Raw genomic sequence first — 21,504 nt, 5'->3', positions numbered from 1 at the left:
ATTTATACATGGAAAGGTAATCTTTCTCTACTTACTCTGTCTAAAGTTTCCCTAATCACCATCTCAATAGTTATATCTATTTATACATGGAAAGGTAATCTTTCTCTACTTACTCTGTCTAAACTTTCTTAATAAGCACATCATTAGTTTGAATATTTCACCAATATACAATGGTAACTATTTTCAATGCACAGACAGTTAATAGTAGAGGCCTAATTGTAACTGCAAATTTTATCTTGAGCCCAATCTTGGACAAAGAATATCAAAATTGAAGTATTTCATGGACAGATTCGATCACTAACATGTGTTGTGAAAAAGAGTAATCATATTTAAATAGGCTTGGCTATAAGATTGTAGTCAGCCAAGCTCAACTATCTGCGTCAGTTCCAAGATTAAGAACCTGCTGTCCTAGTTTAGGGAAGATACATTTAAGTCAACACATTTGTCCAAATCACACACTGTCCAAGCACTGGGGGGTTTTTACCCTAAATCTCCTTTCATGTAGAAGATATGATACGGCCGTTCCAGCCACTTTCACTATATGTGAAATTCCAAAGTTTGACTCTGTCTCACAACTTTATCTTTTTAAAACAATAAAAACTTTAGCGCAAAGAGCGAGGCGTTGAGGAGGAGACAGGCCCTTTCATATACGGAATAATTTCTGTTCGTTTTAAGTTTTAATGTCGCTCCTTACTTTCAGTTAAAAAAAAATTGTTTTTTTCATTTAATTGAGTAAAGATGAGGATACTGCGAAATTGAATGAAGATATTACCCTAACTTCATTGATGGATTGAGGAAAGGGAACTTTGTAAACCAAGCAAAGACGAAAAACTTGCCTGACAAAAAATTGTTCAGGAACTCACTTTAATAAATAGAAGATATTCTATTTATTAACAATATTCTGCACACTAAATGTCGAAACTACAACCGATCTTTGTTGAGTAATGAAATCTTTGATTAGTAATGATCATTCATTAGTAATTTGAGTAATGATCTTTCTTAACAAATGAAAAAACAAAACAAGTATCGTCAAGCAATAGTAATAATTGCTTTATTATCCAGTTCAGCAGTTCAATAACAAGACAGCTAATTAATTAAGCATTAAGCAGTACTTCTTCAGTGTACTTCCCATTTTATTTTAAAAAAAAATGGGGAAAGTTTGGTTAAAAATCAAAAGATTTTTCGTTGACTCAAGGAAAATATTTTACAAAGAATTGGTTAACGTTTTTTTAAATTTTAGCCAAATTGAGAGTGCTGTGTTATGAATAAATTTTATCTGCATTTAAGGTGGATGGGAAGGAGGAGTGAGATAACCTATCTAATAAAGGGTAAGTTTTAGCTGTTTTAAGTTAATCCCTTTACATTTATTTTAAAAATATTGGTATGTATTCAATTCTAGCATAGTTCGCTTTTTTGGAATAATGTATTATGCTCTGAAAAATCGGAAACTTCTTAGAAATCGGAATTTTTGTAGAAAAATAGGCGAAATTCAGTTTACAAAAATGGATTTTTGGAGAACTTTGAATATATCATAGGCAGCGCAATCGCGCTGCCTAAGTAAAGAACGATGTTGGCACAATGTATTATTACTAATTTTTTTTTCCTTTAGACCAGGGCACTTCGTATCGAAGGAGTTGTCGTAGAAACTTCGAAAAGGGGTCATTCGATTGGAAATTGGAGGGGCTTGTGCCCTTTTTAATAGTCGAAAATGATTGGAAGGCAACTAACACTCCTTCCACGCCCACCATTTCCCCAAACACATCCAATGAAAATTTTGAGATAGCAACTTTATTCAACGCAGTTGAAAGGTTCGGAAATTATGTCGTTGAAGATGACAACCCCCCACAGCCCTAAGGGCAAGGGTTGTAAGTTAAGCCCTAGGGGCATATAAAGTTTTTATATAAAGTGTTGTCGTAGAAATTTAAAAAAGGGCTCATTCGACTGGAAATTGAAAGGGCTAGCGCCTTTTTTAATAGTCGAAAGCGATTGGAGGGCAACTAACCCTCCCTCACGCCCACCTTTTCTCCAAACACATCCAATTAAAATTTTGAGATAGCAATTTTCTTCAACGTAGTTGAAACTTCTGGAAACTTGGTCTTTCAGGCTGTCCCCCCCCCCCGCCCTCAGGGAAAGGGTTTTAAGTTATGCCCGAGGGAAATATAAGGTTTTTATTGAAAGAGTTGTCGTAGAAACTTCAAAAGGGCTCATTCGATTGAAAATTGAAAGGGCTAGTGCCTTTTTTAATAGTTGAAAGTGATTGGAGAGCAACTAACGCTCTCACGCCCACGACTTCCCCAAACACATCCAATCAAAATTTTGAGATAGTCGTTTTGTTTAACGTAATTGAAAGTTCTGGAAATTAAGTCTTTGAGGATGTCAATCCCCTCACAGTCCTCAGGGCAAGGGTTTTAATTTATGCCCTGGGGGCATATAAGGTGTTTATAGAAAGAGTTGTCGTAGAAACTCAAAAAGGGCTCATTCGATTGAAAATTGAAAGGGCTAGTGCCCTTTTTAATAGTCGAAAGTGATTGGAAGGCTTGACAAATCAAAACGAGCAGATATTAACATGAGTAGGGCTCAAAACCCCTATGCCCTCCCAAGGCCAGAACATAATTTGCACTTTACCTAAAAAAATACAAATGAATGTGCATTGTCAGTTTAATATACATATACTGATATTTAGTAATCAAAATGTTAATATTATCTGATTTACTAAAGTTATAAAAGTAAAAACATTTATATTTTTTCAGTATAGTGCAAATTATGGTCTGGCCTTGGGAAGGCATAGGGTTTTGAGCCCTACTCATGTTAATTTCTGCTCATTTTGAGTTTAACTCGGTTATTTATTGTAATTCCTGTTCGTTTTAGGTTTCATTTATTTATCGATGCTGATTTGTGGCAGTTTCACGCTTGGTAGATTAGTTGATTTTATTTTTGCTCATTTTTGGTTTAATGGAGCTCTTTACTTTTCTTTGAAAAACTTATTTTGTGGAAAAAGTTCTTTTGATTAATCTTGAATATGATATCCCTTATTTTGGGGAATTTGGCCATCCTTTGAAAGAAACGCTTTACTAAAACGAAAATGAGTAACTTTTGATCATGGAGGATTCCCTCTAATCTTGCACTCCACTAAAGACCTTATTGTACTTATTGAGAAAATAAAATACACCGATAAGGCTCAACTGTAAATTATACCACAGACCCGTAGATCATACATTTTTGCCATGTAATACATTTCAATTATGCATCATTCTTTAGTTTTCATGCAACAGCGAGTAAACAGCAGTACGGAGCGTGCACTGAAGACATCCAGTTTCTGTATAACCCCGACAGAAGAGGAACCAGATGCTGATATGGACATGGAAGCTGCTGCGACGACTACAACTGATTCAAAGGTAAGTTTTGCCAATCTTGACGTTCTTTTGTCTTCCTCCTAAAGTATTAGCGTAAAAAAACACCAATCTGGATTTACAAACAACTTTCGTTTTGATTGCTTTCGAAACAAGGCGCAGCAATCAACGGGATCCCATGTGGTTCTGAAGAATTTTCTTTTGAAAAAATAGGTTTTTGAATTTTTTTTTGGCGAGTGCCCTTTATTACCGGTAACGTAAGCAATCGAATATAAAATGAGATTTTATATTCTGATTCATTGCAACTTGTGAAAATTACAATTTGTTTCTTTTTAAGTTTTTTCAGAAACTCAATTCTCGAATTCACTGGGTTAGCCGGCATCGAAACAAAATTTCGTCTTCGGATTCGTCGTATCCGAAAACCTAACCCAGTCGGATGCTAATGTAAGTTGCTTTATTGGAAGATTCCAAATTTTAACCTCTCAGTCTTAAGAAGCAGCTTACATATTCGAGACTTGTTCTAACCTTGACCCTAGGAATCTACACGACCAAGTTTGATCAGAAAACCAAATTACATTCTCAAGCTGTTGAAAAATCCCGGCCCCTCCCTCCACCCTTAATGATTTAATGTCGATATTTGAACTCAAAATTACCTTTAACCGAAGGAATCTATACATTGGGTTTCATCAAACGCTCTTTTTTCCTCTTAAAGTTATCCCAAAACCCAGTTTTCCGGATTCCGGTTGGATTCTCGGTTAGTCGTGAATCTGACATAAAAATACGTGGTAGATGAACTCAGCGTACACAGCAACGCATCAAACAGTCATCAGACACTGCAAATGGATTTGTTGTAATATTCCAAAATTCCGACCCCTCTCCTCTACCCTGAATTTTTTAGCAATTATGCCTAAATTCAAGCATGCCATTATCTTCGACCCAAAGAATCTACATGTTAAGTTTCAATAACAAAACTTTATTCCTTCTCAAGTTACTCAAAACCAATTTTTCCGGATTCTGGCCAAATTCTGGGTCACTGGTCTAACCGATATCAGAATGAATTTAATATTCACGATCTCATTACGATCTCATAGGAACACGTGTTTTCACATGGGATCCCAAAAACAGTCGATCCGAAGTAGAAACGGCCGATTGAAAACCAATCCCTTTTTTCTTAGTGAAAATTACGCATAAAATACTGCATCCTCGCGACATGTCTCGTGCGATTGCTCACGGTGTTAATTGCACAAAAATGCCGCGAGAATAATAGTACGAAATCAGAACGTCGCAAAAACTGCAGAGCTAATTCCACAGTTTTTGAAAAACAGCCGAATTCGGACACGCTCTCTCTGATGATGTTTAGGCTTCTAATTTTTATTTTTCAAGTAATGATTTTCTTTGACTTTTTTCTAGGTTAAAGAAACATTGCCAAAAAAAGAAGGCTGAAAGAGAGGGCAAGAAGGTCTTTTAAAAAAGGAGAAAGGAATTGAGAAGAGCTGGAAACAATCAGGAATCAAGGTGCACTATATCCTTTTAAAGACATAGAAAGAAACGGAAGACGACGGTTACGGCAACGTTTTTCAGTTCTGGAGAAATAATCGCGATAAAATTCCGTAAGTCGCCGCACTTGCCAAAAAGTTATTGTCTATTTAACTATAGCCACATCCTGCGGTTCTAATAGACTTCGGAAGTTTTCCAGAAGAAGTTTTTTTTTCGACTTGCACTATTAATCGAAGTTTTTACCCAATTAAATGATGAATTTTGGGATAGAGTATTCGAAGTTTTGTATACAGTAATGCTCGATGAAAAAAAATACTACTAATTTTGATAATTCATTCTGTTAGAAATACATAGCTGTTAGATATTTCAACTATTATGCAAGAGTTCTGAAATGCCACAGCCATTTCTTTTCTACCAGATTTCTACTTCTCTTGATGAATAACGAAGAAGACCAGCGTCCAGCCAGGGATTCGCGAAGTTTCTAACTCATGAATAGACTCAAATCTGTCGTAAATTAAAGATGGGATTTGAGAAACACTGATCAAAACATAAACGTATGCGGTCAAAAATGATCGCACCGGCGGCGCACCACCAACATCTCACTAGCAGCGGAACGAAAACATTTCTGGCGGTGCGCCGACACTGCCATTTTTAACTCCCACCGCCACCAGTCTTCCCTTATCGTTGGAGCACCGGACACTAGCCACAAGCGGTAGTAGTCACAAGTACTCGCAATCATAAGTAGTCGCAGTTGTAGTAATAGTAGTAGTTGTAGTAGCAGTAGTAATGATAGTAATAGCAGTAGTAGCAGTAGCCCTAAAAGTTTCCATTAAATACCCTTGGCCGTTCCTAAGATAATGCAGATACGGCCTTTTTTATGGCCTGTACACACAAAGTGTCTTTTGTCCTTGAAGCTTTACCTTAATAGCCTTAGCTATTTCAGATATACTCAGGATGAAACATTCTCCCCGCTTCCAGATGATATATCCTATATGTGAACAGTCAGCAAACGGAAAAACTTAAAGCCTTTGGGGGGTTATATCATCGTGGAGGCCTAGTTGTTGGAGACTTAAAAAAATGGCTATATTAAAATTTTAACCAGTGTTTGATGGGGCATGTAAAAAGGACGAGGGGGCTGGTTAACCTTGAATCTCTTTTTACCCTAAAAAAGGACATTAGAGCCCCTTTGAAGGTTCTAATATAATCCTTACAAATCCGCCTGAAAAAACAAATACATAATCCACTCTATACTAAAGCAGCGCTAAGCGCTATATAGCCGTATAACGCACACCGTAGAGCCGTACGGCTAAGCCAGGCTTCTTTTCATTCCCAAGAATCAAGATATCACTCAAAGGACATCATAATGGGACCCTTGAAGGGGTAGAAGACCCTTCAGCCGCCTTTCTACGAGATGTCCATGTTGAAGCCTACAAGGGGTGGGCAAAACGTAGGAAGAGGTGCATAAAATCCGAAGGACAGTATTTTGAAAAGTAATCACTTATTTGTACGTTCGTGTTGATCAAATAATTTTTTACAGAAAAATTACGGGAACTTTTGGGACAAAGCGCAAAACTCTATTTGAAATTATTAAGGCAAAAACCGGAGGTCCAGGTTCGACACCCAGAGGCCATCTTGCCCCAGGGACTATCCCTGGGGGGTACCTATCGTAAAGATCAGAACTTACTTTTCTTGGTGCAACGAGTCAGATGATGTGGACGATTCCAAATCCAAACTTGGAGAATTTCTTCCTTCTGGACGAAAAGACGATTTTTCAGCTCTTCCACGTACTGAGTGCACTCTTGTCCTTATAATCTTTTCCCCCTTCTGTATAGTACTCATAGTCCTTTCTAATGGGGAATGTATTTTCTTTTTAGAACGATGTCTCATACGGTTGACTGTATTTTCTAAAAACTTCGTGAAACCATCGAATGTCCGGTCCTCGTTGGCAGACGGGCTTGGAGGGTCTTGTCTGAAGCGCTTTGAGTAGTCAAGGGGTAAGAAACACATTCTAAGGCGCCAATACTTGGAAGACTGGAAATTAAAAGTATGAACTAATTAACAGAAGTGACGGCAAAAGAAAGGATGACCAATGAGGACCCATAGTAAGTAATTCGATCAATACTATCAGAGTTGCAAAAATAAAGTCAAATAATCTACCAAGCGTGAAAGGCCAGAACATAATTTGCACTTTACTGAAAAAAATACAAATGAATGTGCATTGTCAGTTTAATATACATATACTAATATTTAGTAATCAAAATGTTAATATTATTTGATTTATTAAAGCAATAAAAGTAAAAACAATTATATTTTTTCAGTAAAGTGCAAATTTTGTTCTGGCCTTGGGAAGGCATAGGGGTTTTGAGCCCAACTTATGTTAATTTCTGCTCCTTTTGAGTTTGACTCGGTTATTTATTGTTAATTTCTGTTCGTTTTGGGTTTCATTTATTTATCAATGCTGATTTGTGGTAGTTTCACGCTTGATGGATTATTTGATTTGATTTTTGCTCATTTTTTGTTTAATTTTGGAGTTCTTTATTTTTTTTTTGAAAAACTTATTTTGTGGAAAAAGTTTTTTTTAAATTAATATCTAACAAAGGTTATATGAAAAACTACATTTTTCAGCATCAAAGCTTACCCTAGTCAGGAAGGTCTTCTTTCTTCATTTCAAGCGAGAAACCCTAGTATTTTACATTTTGCACACAGAGCCACATAAGCCACACATTTTGCACACATAAGCCACAGAGCCAAAGCTCTCGAGGGAATGCTCACAAGAGTATTACAAATAAGCTCTGAGACCTTTTTGACTAAACATGACAATAGGGAGAAATCGTAGCGCAAAAAAATAAAAAAAAAATGAGGAGAATTCATAGCTAGCAAAAAAAATATAACATTTCCCGTTTAGTCGACTGAAATACATCCTCATTATAACAAGAATACAATTATAGACTGAAATGTACGATGCAAAAAAAAAAAAAAAAAAAAAGGAAGACAACATAGAGTAAGGAAACCAAAAATGGAAACTCGCTCTTTGAATTGGTTAAGTGACTTACACAACCATATATATTTTATAAAATTAAGAAAATCGTCAATTTTCAATTTTGCCTTTCTTACAAGCGTCCGCCAATTTTACAAATAAAGAATCAGTGTTAAAAATAAACAGAAAATGAGCGAAAGAATTTATCATCATGGAGCTAAAAAAAGCGTAACGTTCCCGACTGCTATAGCAAAAGGGAAACACAGCCAATAATTGGCAGTAAACTGGATAAAAATCCAGTGATTGGATGAGTAAATATAGGCTTGCCCTCACATCTTGTTAACAAGAAGGAAATGTAAAGAAGTGTGGGTGTCATGGAATAGCTAAAACTCAAAGCTAGGCATTAATTTGTTTATAATCAAAATTATTCAAGCCTTCAAATGCTCAAATTGACTTACTTATAAGAGCATCTTTTTTTAAAGACCAATTATCCTATTTTGCCATATTTATCCTTTTTAAGTATTTATTCCAAAATTTTCAATTTTGTTGCTTGTCTTGTGTCACATAAAGTGCAAATATTAAATTTATTGTTTAACTTCAGGAACCGAAAGAGTAAATGAAGACTTAAAACAGTCAAATGTAACAAAGACAAATCGAAACCACCCCTGTTTCACCTTTGGCTAGTTTGGCTAGCGGCGAATACAATAAAAACAATTAGACTACTACATGCAGGATAAACATAAATACTGCGTAATGGAAAACTCAAAACCTTTCTTTAAATAGTTTATTTGAAGGTTTCTGCAACGTCTTTGAATTTTTAAGTGTGAAAAGCATTATCGACTTTACCGAATTAGTTTCCACATATTGTTTTTTACGGTTCGATTTGGAAACACTGGTGAAACTTTTTCTGCGAGAAAACTAACCTTCAATATTTTATAATAGCCAGAAGAACAATCATAGAAAATCCTGGTTTTCAGGTACGGATAGACTTAAGATGGATTTTTTGCCAAAATATTTTTGGCAGAAAATCTTTTCAGGTTGATTTCCTTGGTTCTTAAAAAAATACAATCAGAATGATGAATCTTCCCAACCGAAGTGTAAAAGGGAAGAAAATAAAAATTGACGATGTTGAATGGAAAATCAAACTTTTTATTTGAGTTTAATTTGTATAAGCCTTTTTCTGTCCTAATTGCGTAAAAAAATGGACTAAACACGATTAAGCGTTGGGTCATACAAGGACTTTCAATCTGAATGACCAGTCATTTAGACTCACCAACTCCAACTCCCACAACTCCAAATTCACAAATACAGGCATGGTATATATTTTTTCACTATGATCATTAGGGGATAACTGAATGTCGTTTAAAATGATTGGGATCAAAGAATGACCATCCAAGATCAAAACACATCAAGTGAGTGTTTCACAACAGTCTTTGGCTCATAAAGGGATGTTGCAGAAAGTTTAAAGGGGCTCACCAAGTCCCACATCATTTTATAGTTTATCAGTTATCTACTAGTTTTGTCCAATAGTATTAAACCAATTTAAAACTCCAAAACCAAGCATTTTATATTTTAGATTCATATTTTTTCACGCCCTTGATTTAATAGAAATTTATCCCCAACTAAAATTGCTCATATTTCTTTAGTCTGTTTAATATAGAAAAAATTACAAGTCAAAATTTATAACTACTACTTCCGATAGCTGATAAAAAAAACTCTGTTAAAAAAAGAACTTCAATGCTTTCAAAACAGTTGGGGCTTTAGACCAGTGTGCACAATACTGAGTTGTGGTTTCAACAGATTTAAGCTAAGTTACATCTAAAAAGAAATGCGATAAATTTGAGCCAATATTAATGTAACTTATATAATGATGGTAAACTTTCATTTGAGTTGGATTACAGCATGCTCAATAAAAACCAATTTAAAGAAATTTAAAAAAAACTGTGAAGAGACACAATATTCAAAAACAAAAATGAATATAGAAACGAATACTTTGCAATAGCCGTGAAGCAAATAAAGAAAAGGACAAAAAGGTGATTATTTCAATTTTATCTTCAAGGTCCTTCCTTATCTTTCTAGTAAGCTATTTTATATTTACTTTACGAGTTAAAATAAAAATAGACATAGTTCTACATTTAATTTGAGAATTTGATAATATTATTTTAACAGATAGGTGGAGACACTTCTCATCTTGTTGTGTTCGGCCCTTGGAGGTGGGGTTCAAATAATCAACGATCTTTTCAATTATTTTGCACTATTGGTTGCCTAAATTCTTGGTTTTATCCCTATTCTAACATAAGAGCCTAGTGTAACCAGCGTATTTCTCCATGACATAATAGGAAGAAAAAATTGATGGAAGAACTGAAAACGAGTTCCGTGTCTTGTAGTAATTTAAATATTGTATTTATACATAGAACAGTTTGATCCTGGGCGACGTAAATCAAAGATAAAAGAAACTCATACCTCAGTCAAGGCATAATCTGGACTTCCACCAGTACATATATAATGATCCATATGATTCCAGTTGAAGTGCTGCAGCTTTTCAGTGTAGAAATCCGTCCTCAAACACTGATAATATTTGATATAAGGAGTTCTGAGGTTATAAATGTAACTAAACTTACGGCCATCATATGGATGCCTAGGTTTATAACCCGTTACAGTAATTGCTGATCCCAGGAGAGTTATTTTATGAAATATCCGACCAATTGATAAAAGTGATTCTTTGGCAGGTGGATCAACATGTGATAAACTACGTATAAAACTGCTACTGGGATTGACGACTTTTTTAATTGAGTCAGCACTCTTTTCTCTCACAGACATATGGCGAGCAGAACCTTTAGATAAAGCAGGTAGAACTATCAATTGAAATCCCTGAAAGAAGTGAATAAAAAATGAGAGGCAAGATTTATAAGAGTCAAGTTTACTGCCTCTTTCTCCGTTAACGAAAGAAAGAAGAAGAATGGGAGAGATAGGGAAGGACGAAGAAAGGGAGGGAAGGACGATGGATGGGAAAGAGGACGAGCAGTAAGAGAAAGAAGAGAGAGAGAGAGAGGGAGAGAGAGAGAGAGAGAGAGAGAGAGAGAGAGAGAGAGAGAGAGAGAGAGAGAGAGAGAGAGAGAGAGAGAGAGAGAGAGAGAGAGAGAGAGAGAGAGAGAGAGAGAGAGAGAGAGAGAGAGAGAGAGAGAGAGAGAGAGAGAGAGAGAGAGAGAGAGAGAGAGAGAGAGAGAGAGGGGGAGGGAAGGGGAATTTAGAGCTAGTTCATCATCTCCCCAAACCTGCCTAGCCTGTATGCTTAGATGTGCTCGTCCAGATTTCCTCTGAGATAACAACATCAGCCCACAAATCTCCTGCTTTCTCCAGTTCATTTATTTCCAATAATTTTAATGCAATTTGCATGCCTTCGGATTTGAAGGATTTGTTTCTCCCATCGAAATAAATTTATGCGTAGGTGCTTAGCATGACAAAGTGCTTTGTTTTCTCATTCACTACTCAAAACACGAAAAATTATACGAAAACGTCTTGTATTTTTTTGTCCGTATAATGGTACAAAATAATTTCTTAAACCACATTGGCCTGCCATAATATAAGAAAAGGAAACGATCAAAAATGGGGTTTCTAAGGCCAAAAGAGGATACTGAATAAACAAACAAAGCGAATATTTCTAGAGAACAGCCGCCTCTCTTCTTCAGCGCGAAACGAAATAATGTATTCAAGAAAAGTGCCGGAAAAAAAAAAAAAACTAGCGGAGAGTCAATGTGAAAAGAAACCAAAAAACCAATGAAAAAAAAACAAAGAATTAAAAGGTGAATAAAATTCAATAAAAGCCAAAAATTACAAATATTAATTAAAACCAAATACCTAACAGCCATAATTCTTGTAATTTTTGGCTTTTATTGAATTTTACAAGAATTAAAACCAAATACCTCACAACCTTAATTTTTGTAATTTTTGGCTCTTATTGAATTTTATTCATCTTTTAATTCTTTGTTTTTTTTTCATTGGTTTTTTGGTTTTAGTACCAATATATATATATATATATATATATATATATATATATATATATATATATATATATATATATATATATATATATATATATATATATATATATATATATATATATATATATATATATATATATATATATATATATATATATATATATATATATATATATATATATATATATATATATATATATATATATATATATATATATATATATATATATATATATATATATATATATATATATATATATGTATATATATATATATACATCCTATACACGCCCATTTATTGGACTTCTCGGTATTCTTTTGTGAAGTGCCTCTTTAGTTTTATAAATAAAGCTCCTTAATTTGAAAAAGTCTGAGTATTCATACACTTAAGAAGGTAGCTGAATTTTGTTTTCTATTACTTTCCCAATTATCTTAGAACGCTGAATTTGGATGGTCCAAAGAAAAAAAAAATTACTAAGACTTACTTATAACCTGATATTTGAAGTATTGAAGTATTCGGTATTAAAACTGTGGTTTGAGCTGACGTGTGCAAAATATAGCCTTTATTTACCTTTATAAACAATATTATTTTGCACCATTTTTTTCCGATTTTTTTTTTCCAACATGACATAATACGTCCTGAATTATTATCAAAGGTCAGAAATTGAAAATAAGTTTTTCTTCCCTTCGTCATTCAATACAGCAGGCACATACTCCGCGTGGGGACATCGGGAGAATAAGGTGAATACTCTTGCGGAACCTCAATATTTGTAAGGTATGTCCTGTAATTTCTTACATTTTCCATGCACTTTACCTATATTTGTTAGTTTTATCCTAACAATACTTCTAAGGGAAAAATTCTAAGTATGTGCTTAATATACGTGTACAACTTAACTACTAACCAAGAGTATATTTTGAAAGACAAAGAATGTTTTCTGGACATAATAAATTTCAAAATATCACTTAGACAGGGGCCAGGTATATTTGTAGAGTGTGGAGGACTCCAAATTTTGAAAAAATATTTGAGAAACTTTCCGACAGACACAAAGGTAATAGTAAAGAGATAAATTCGCAAACAAAAGCTTAAAATGAAGATAAAATGAACGACCTGAAATTTGATAATAGCAATAATAATAATAATAAAAAAAGATACCCTTGGATATATGTGAATCCATCTCCTTCTTCCAGATGTATGTTTAACAGGCACTCGAGACGGATCAAATGGGTTTATCAATGCTCTACCAGGTCGAGATTTCGGTCTATAAGCAAGTTGCCGTTCCAAAGGTGAGCCTTCAGATCCTATAACTGTTCTTGAACCAGGAGTATCATCAGAGTCATAGCTTTTCCCAAATTCTTTCCTCGGTTGAAACAGTGTCGGTGCGTGGGAAGTTGAAAGATAGTCAACCCAACCTAAAACGTTCATTTCATGAGCTACTTACGTTCCAAATTGTATAAATTTTAGAAAAAAGGTTAAGAAAATAAACTACGTGCCGTTAAGATTTATATATTAAGTATTATTAGTATACATTAAGATGAGCTGATACAACCTAGGTAAAATAAACCTTAGATAGCCAATATTATGGTTTTTATATCAACTGATGTCTTTATATATCAAGAGTGTTTAGTTTTGTATGCATAAGTTGGATAAAAAAAAAGGTAAAAAAGGAAAATGATAGCTCGATTGTTCATTTTGGAGAATTATCATAGAAGATTTCAAGGATGAATAAAATGAATCTTAATCAATATCTTCTGACAAATGGCATCTAAAAAACAAAAATAAAGAGCATCGTAATTGTAAGCCGACTTGGTTTGTGAAGACATAACGAAATTGTCATAAAATCCATTAAATACACACAAAAAGATGACAATTCAAAATAAAATCGAATCTGCAAAGATGAAGAGAAAAAAATAAAATAATTCAGACCCTAAAAGAAAAATAGAATAAAGTTAATTTTTTTTCTCTGTTCGAGAAAGATGCAAGAAAAAATTAATTTACAATTAGAAGACCATGTCAAGCAAATTCAAGTACACAATGTTAAGTGTGGTTTCGATTCCTAAAAAAGAGAGTCAATCATTCAATACAACAATAGGAAATATGTATTCAAATCTTAATCTACGCATCAAGGTTCCAAAATCAAGCAACAGTACTACTGAAGCTGTAAAAGACATTTATGATCGTAAGCCTTGAAGACTTCTTGGAACTTACTTAAAAGTCAATGCGAACTCGCAGACGAAATCCTGGACGTCTGGCATTCTTCATGGCATTGACGTGCTTTTTGTCTCATATGCTGATTATATCTTCAGCCTAGGTCCAACTACTGTGCGTATTTCTGAAATTGTGCTGTCCAATTTACTGAATCCAAAACATTATCCTTGAATATAATTTAGAAAAAATCACAAGTTGTTCTTCCTAATTGCCGTGACAATTCCTCTTTGCAAGCTATACTTCATCGTGTCTCCAGGATTAAGACAGCGGACCGTATTTTCATATCTATGTTTCATCGGCAACTCTTCTCATCACTCACATCTTTTGCCAAATACATACCTTTAAGGCTTCCGCTGTGTCCAAGAAACTTCATTTCAGCTGTTTTCATCTCACTAGTTTTTACGATGATGTCGTGCTACCTAACATCTTTTATTTTAAGCACTTCTGGCACTAGAATTCATGAACAAAACCCGTTCTACCTTTTTCCGTTTCACAAAATATATTTTTCACTTACATCTGTGGAAATGTAACACAAGATTAATAAATAAATATAGCATAGCAGACCCAAAAGTCACAAATTCAAAACTTCGCGAAATAAAAAAAAACAAAAAAACAAATGGCACGCCACCAGTTTTTTTTTTTTTAATTATAATGTAGGTGTCGTCTTTATGCCTTTCTTCACATATTAAGGTCCACTTACACGTTGCTGTTGTTTTCCTTAATGCAAATTTTGTTTTGTTTATTTTTAATGTTTTTTATTATATTTTATTGCTCCGTCCTTTTTGTGGAAATCTTTTGAAAGTCTTGCAATTTTTCGGAGCCATACCTGTGCAGAGATGGGGGAGGGGGAGGAGAGGAAAGATTATTCGAGGACCCCTCCCCCTCCACCCACCCAAAAATAAATTAGAAAAGTGTCCTTGACAATGTGCCTTTTGCGTTTTTTAAGGACTAATCAACTAATCTCCTCTCCCAAACCAAGAGTTAAATCTTTGAGTGCCTTATATTACTAATCATGCAATTTTTCCGAAATTTTCGGGGACATCCCTGAAAATTTGGGGATGGTGGAAGTACTGAACAGAACGCAGCTGATGAGCCAAAGGTAATGAAAGAGAGAGGTGATAACTAACTTTCAGCTGCCATTCTAAGGAGACATCTGACAATTTATAAGCGGCCGCGGAATTTCTGTGTTGTTTTAAAATTACTTTTCTGTGAATAGGCAGAGTGGCGACGGTGTGCACCTTGCACTTCAACGATAAATCACATCAGTCCAGTTTTTGTTAAGAAAAATTTCACTCAGTGATAATTTATTGCAACCTCTGGCATTGTGCACTCCTAGGCCCGGGCCTAGTGGGCCTTCGGGTAAATCCTGGCGTGATTGAGAGCCTTATAAATTGGTCTGATATTTTCTGCAGAGCCAACTACTTGGTAAAAGGCCCATCAGCCCCAGCAAACGGACTTGACTTGGGCCAACCTATATGCTAGCAATCTACACTTGGGAACTAAAAGAGAAAAAGAAAACAATTAATGTAAACTAACCAACAGGTTGAGTGGGAATTGACTTTTTTTGCCCTGGATTGACTTCTGGTGGCACACTTGTATTTCTTGACTCTTTTTTAGTCACTGGCTTGAAGTTTTGCCTGAAATAAAAATTACTTGTAGAAAGTATAAGCAACAAAAAACAATATAACCAAAGGAAAGTAAAGCCTTGGAGCGCGAAAGGAATAATTAAAATCTTAAAACATATAGCAGAATAGCAGAGAACATGAGGAAGCCGTTAAAATTAGTAAAAAAGTGAGACCATTCAAGGTCAATTCAACGGTATCCTAAAAGTGTTTATACCTGAATACAGAAAGAGAGAATTCGCAGCCAGCTAAGAACAAAAAAAAAGAAATGTATATATATATATATATATATATATATATATATATATATATATATATATATATATATATATATATATATATATATATATATATATATATATATATATATATATATATATATATATATATATATATATATATATATATATATATATATACTAAATATGTTCCTAAAAATAGATCGATCTCTGTCATATTCCCCATCATTTGTCCTTAAGACTTTTACATTGAAAGCCAAACTATCAAGCAAACTACCTATTGTGCGTTTTCGTTTGTCCCAAGTTAATAGGTAAAATAGTGATTTCATTGGAGGGAGCAGGAGAGGGGGTGCGAGGTCCCATTTTTAGCAAAGGCGTGTGCACATGCGTAAATTGAAAAGATACATATATGACAGCAGATGATAATTAATGTCACCATTGATAGAATTTTTCTTTTCATTTAGACGGAAGGTACACAGGTGCAATGTGCTTCGTTTTGTCACCATTGGCTCGAAATATTTTCTCTTTCTTTTTAAGAGCCATCGTGCCTGGTGCAATATTTATGATCTATCCTCCAGTACTTCTTTTATTTTATTTTTTGCGGGAACCAAACAATAATTCATCCTGCCAGGCACCAACGAACTACCGGATTACAGACACAGTCCAACCAAGTCTATCAGCAGTAGTCTTTGCTGCGATTATCAGCCAGTACTTATCCCGAAGACATCTGTGTCGGCAGAAACCACCAACAGGATCTAGGTCTTTCTTGAACGTCTGCCAGGGAGGCTTTCTCTGGGAGCTCGGTTTTCGTTTCAGGATTAGGTAGAGATCACAAGAGATTATATCCTAGGATTTTAGTTTTTCGAGTTTAGTTCACATTAAATCTATAATGAAGTTGCGTTTCAGTTGTGGCCTCTGTTACAATATTGTAAATAAAAGTGAGTTATTTATTCGCAAGGCGCTATTGGTTAATCCTTGACCCATTTCAGTTTTGGGAAGACAGTTTTAGGCGAGAATCTTCAGAGTACATGAAAGAGTCTTAGTATGTGTTGAAGTGGGGTATCCACATTCACCAGCCTTGGAAAATAGTGGCTTCCCACCTCTCAATATTGATGGCAGTAATCGCAAGTGAGTTTTCAAAGATTTTGGCTAGTTTTAGCCTATAAATAGGACAGCCCATAAATTCTACTATTAAACACCCGTGAATTTAAAACTATTTTTTGTTTGGATTTTTATGACGAAGCCACTATATCTTTAAACAATTCAGTAATGGAAAATTCGTAGGATGTTGCCCGCATAAATAACTGGTGGTTAAAATATTAACAGCTAAGATTTAACAGAAGGTTTGGAAATTTAATGATTCGCTGAGTTTATTATCTAGAATTAAAAAGTAATATTGCGAATCATATTAATGACTTTGGTTTATTTTTGAATCGGGAATAGAGCAGTAGGAATTATGGGAGTAGAATCTCCTCATGTAGAGATAAAAATATGGTGTTGTAAGAGAGCATAAGAGATAGCAATTGTTCAAATTTAGAGGAGTTTTCGAGTTGATAATTAGAATTAATGTAACATTTGCTACTTATCCTTTTTAGTGTAATCTACCCAAGCAGGAATTGCATTGCAGCAAATTATTTTGGGTTTAGAAGTTTAGAAAATTATTTATTCATGTAATTTGTTTGTTAAATAAACTTATTCTTCTTCTTCTTCTACTACTGTGTTGAGTAGCCAGTATATGCAGTAGATATTAGGTGTCATGACGCAGGACAGAGTCCCTATATGATTTGTAGTCTAGCTAATCCATTAGTATTATAAGATGGCTTTCGTGTTTAAAATAAATAACCGTGTTTAAATTAAATTTATTTAATAAATAAATAAATAACCAATTCAAACTTAAAACGAGCAGAAGATACCAACATAAGGAGTAGGGCTAACACCCTCTCCATCTCGTAAAGACCAGAACATAATCATCCAGCAGGACTCTAGCAGTCAAAGATTAGGACTGAATATCCTACCAGCTTAGTTTCTAACTTAAATTCCAAAACTAGAGTTAAAAAGGAAATTGTATCTCTTCTAGTCCAAAAATTGATTCCATTTTATGAGGGACCTTTGTAATAAAAGTACTAGCAAAAACTCTCAATTTCTTTCACAATGAACACACTATTAGAGTTTAGGGGAATAAGTTCAATCATTCCTCGTTAATAGTCCAAACTCGGAAAATGAAACAGAAAAATAAGCAAAATCAAAAAAAGAAATGGCATAGAAAAGTAGATATCAGCCCTTTCGGTTCTGTGGGAAAATGCTCCATAGCTCAACTTGAAATTAGTCTTTTTGTTATTCTAAGAAAACATTTTAGCAAGGGAACCCTCACAGATCTTAATAGCTCTCACATTTAGATTTAACCTTAATTTGAAGCTCTTGCCTGCTTTACTTACCTGTTTGAAGGAAGTTTCTACTCGAAAATAAATACATGACTCGAAGAAAGGAAAGCATCGAAGAACACATTCAGATAGTCCTTTCTGAGGGACACAAAACTCCACTCCCGTTCAAACACTGTAGGCTTTGGCTCAAGGACAAGCACAAATCACTCTTTTCGGCCCCCGGCAACAGTTATTCACAGCTTTCCAAGATGTAATGTCTTAATCATCAATCCGGAAAGGTCCCAGTTTGCATGGACACCATGTAGTTTAGAGCAGTACCACTTTCTCACAATAAACTGAAATCGTTGGCAAAGAAAAACAAAAACAATAGGGCAAAACTAAAGCGTTACTTCCTCTACACAACTAACCTTGGGAATAAAAGACGAAACAAAACTTCATTTACTTAAAAAGCAAGATTATCAGAAACTAAATAAGATTGGATGGTCCGTATGTATCTCTGTATGTATCTCGGATGTATCTCTGAGAAATAAACGATGAGAAATTATAGACAGCAAACAAGTGTTTCCAACGAAAACCAAACAGCTGTCCTTCCTTTTTCAGTTTTACTTGATTCTGCTTTTCTGCCTGTGATACTATTATAACCTGCATTTTATTTCTTTTAATTTTTTGTTAATTTTTTAGCATGGTGTAGGCTCTAATATACCTTCTTACCTTTAAGTTATCATAAAGATTGGAATAACTATAGGAATCTTTGGATCACTTTCTCTAGTAAGGTCACGAAATTTGAATGAAGACAAATAGAAAAGAGTATGAAGCAAGTCATGAAACACCACGAATGAACAGAGCCCGTCTAAATAGAATATCGAACTAAAAATAAATAAACTAACGGATTTTGCTTTGTATAGCCGAAGAAATTCTAAGATCTTTCGTTCTCTTCTTAGCTCACGTCTACGAAGTTTATGATGCACAAACTACTATAGAGTAGGCTATAGCTTACCTCTGAATTTGAGTGGGAAGCGTGAAAACTTGTGCATCATATGCATCATAGTCAAACAATTGGTTCAATGAGCCTGTTTCACAGCCAGGGTAAATTCTTTCAGATTGAGACTTCATTAGTCTTACATTGTCCTTAGTAGAAGGGGACACAGGCAAGCGAAGTCTTGGTACAAAATTTGAGTACCCGAGCTTTTTATTGGTTGTGTAAAAACTCAAGTTTAGCCAATGAGGTATGTTGTAGTCGTCGGTATCAAGCATATCCTTATTCTGAAACTGAAAAAAAACATTTATTTTTAGTGACTCTGGCTCATATTAAATTGACTAATTCTAAAAATTTATTTAGGAACAAGTCACCTTCATCTTTTCCTATGTGAATGGCATATGCATAAATGAATTTATAGTACAAACAAGGACTTGTAGAGGTATTTATTGAACCTTCCAACTATTCCAAACAAAACGTGTATCTCAAATTTTGATTGGGTGTCTTTGGGGTTCGCAGAGCTAAAAAGGGCACTGGAGAATGAAAAATCCCATTTTAATTTTGACCCTCAAAAGGGTACTATAAATTTCAATTTCTAGTCAAGTAAGCCCCCCTTGAAGTTTCTTCGACCACTCCTTCCTTAAAAAGCTATTTAGGCAACACTAATGCGCTTTCTATGGTACCCAAAAACAAAAGCCATCTGCATAAAATAAGACTCGATTTCATTGAAGTATATTCCAAGTGATTTGCTCACAATTCATGCGAATGAGCAATCAATACGTAATCGATATATAGCAAAATTAACCCAATAGAGATTTTGAAAAACAGACAGACCAGTTTCATACTTAAGTTGAACATTCAAATCAAGTTGTATATTAAAGTTGAAATTATAGAGTGTGGACAATGTGACAACGGGACTTCAGGACACCGATAAAGTAACACGGTTTTTCTTTTCTGAAATAAATCTAATTAATTCTAGTGTTTTCAAGTTTTCAAGTGTTTTCAATCCTTATGTTAGTAGTACTGCGGAAATCGGTGCCTCCTCGTAAAGTTAATTCTCGGAAATGGCATCAAATTGAAAATTCCACCATTAGAGGAAAAGTAGATCAAAGAAAAAGTGCACCATTAGAGTCACTATAGTTGAAAATCCTATACAGAAGATTTACAGTCACCATCTCGAACAAAAAGGAAAATCAGTTTTTTTGCATGTGTAGTACTGATATGTGTCCTTTGTTTCCCCGTTTTTTTTTTTATTCTAGGGATGATCGTCTTGAACCAGTGACCGTAGAATACTGAGAGGGGGCCCATTTGAAAGATAACCCCAATATATAGGACTCATAAAAAAAATGTAAGTGTATCCAGGCTGTGAGAGCATAAATATAATTTTTGGGGAATGGTATTAAGTTTTATTTATCAGGTCAACTAGAGAATGTATTTGATTAAACTAAACACTACTATTTGCGTCATGATTTGAAAAGGGTTGATGTTGTTTTAAATTGCTGAAAAAGTTTTTCCAGCATACAAATGGCAGGCCAAACAATAAATTCTGAAAAAAAAACGGAAAAATTAAAACTATTATTGTCTTTTCCCCTGAAAAAGACCAAGTCAATATAAAATGAACAGAAATTAATAAACAAAAACTTTTTCCACAAAATAAGTTTTAAAAGAAGTAACGAACTCCATTAAACCAAAATTGAACAAAAATAGAATCAAATAATATACCAAGCATACAACTACCACAAATAAACATCAATAAATAAATGAAACCCAAAACAAATAGGAATTACAACAAATAAAAGAGTCAAACTAAAAAACGAGCAGAAATTAACATGAGTAGGATTCAAAACCCCTATGCTTTCTAAACGCCAGAATAAAATTTGCACTTTACTGAAAAAAATTTTTTTAATGTTTTCACTTTTATAATTTTAAGAAATCAAAAATTAATTAAGATTTCAAGGAATAAATATCAGCAAATTTATAGTAAACAGACAGTGCGCATTCATTTGGATTTTTTCAGTAAAGTTCAAATTATATTCTGGCTTTTAGAAAGCATTGGGGTTTTGAACCCTACTCATGTTCATTTCTGCTCGTTTTGAGTTTGACTCAGTTATTTATTTTAATTTCTGTTGTTTCGCGTTTCATTAATTTATTGATGCTGATTTGTGGTAGTTGTATGCTTGGTAGATTATTTGCTTCTAGTTTTGTTAATTTTCTGATTTAATGGAGCTATTTGCTTTAAAAAAAACAACTTATTT

General features: G+C 34.3%; 1 protein-coding gene across 1 annotated transcript in view; it reads right to left on the bottom strand.

Annotated features, from left to right (window-relative positions):
• Positions 1-4,860: 4,860 nt before the first annotated feature.
• Positions 4,861-21,504, bottom strand: part of LOC148954449 (GATOR complex protein Iml1-like) — a 35,535-nt gene continuing 18,891 nt past the window's right edge. The window contains exons 4-9 of the mRNA XM_089086273.1: positions 19,271-19,542; positions 15,568-15,668; positions 12,979-13,235; positions 10,288-10,695; positions 6,532-6,878; positions 4,861-4,933 (exon numbers count right to left, since the gene is read on the bottom strand). Of these exons, the coding sequence (XP_088942399.1) occupies positions 4,861-4,933; positions 6,532-6,878; positions 10,288-10,695; positions 12,979-13,235; positions 15,568-15,668; positions 19,271-19,542 (1,458 nt within the window). The remainder of the gene's footprint in view (positions 4,934-6,531; positions 6,879-10,287; positions 10,696-12,978; positions 13,236-15,567; positions 15,669-19,270; positions 19,543-21,504) is intronic.

This window comes from Artemia sp. Qi Xiang Cuo, chromosome 3 (genome assembly GCF_049724085.1).
Source record: "Artemia sp. Qi Xiang Cuo chromosome 3, ASM4972408v1, whole genome shotgun sequence".
Classification (NCBI taxonomy): domain Eukaryota; kingdom Metazoa; phylum Arthropoda; class Branchiopoda; order Anostraca; family Artemiidae; genus Artemia; species Artemia sp. Qi Xiang Cuo.
Note: the sequence above shows the minus strand (reverse complement) of the source record. Positions and strands in the feature narration are given on the sequence as shown.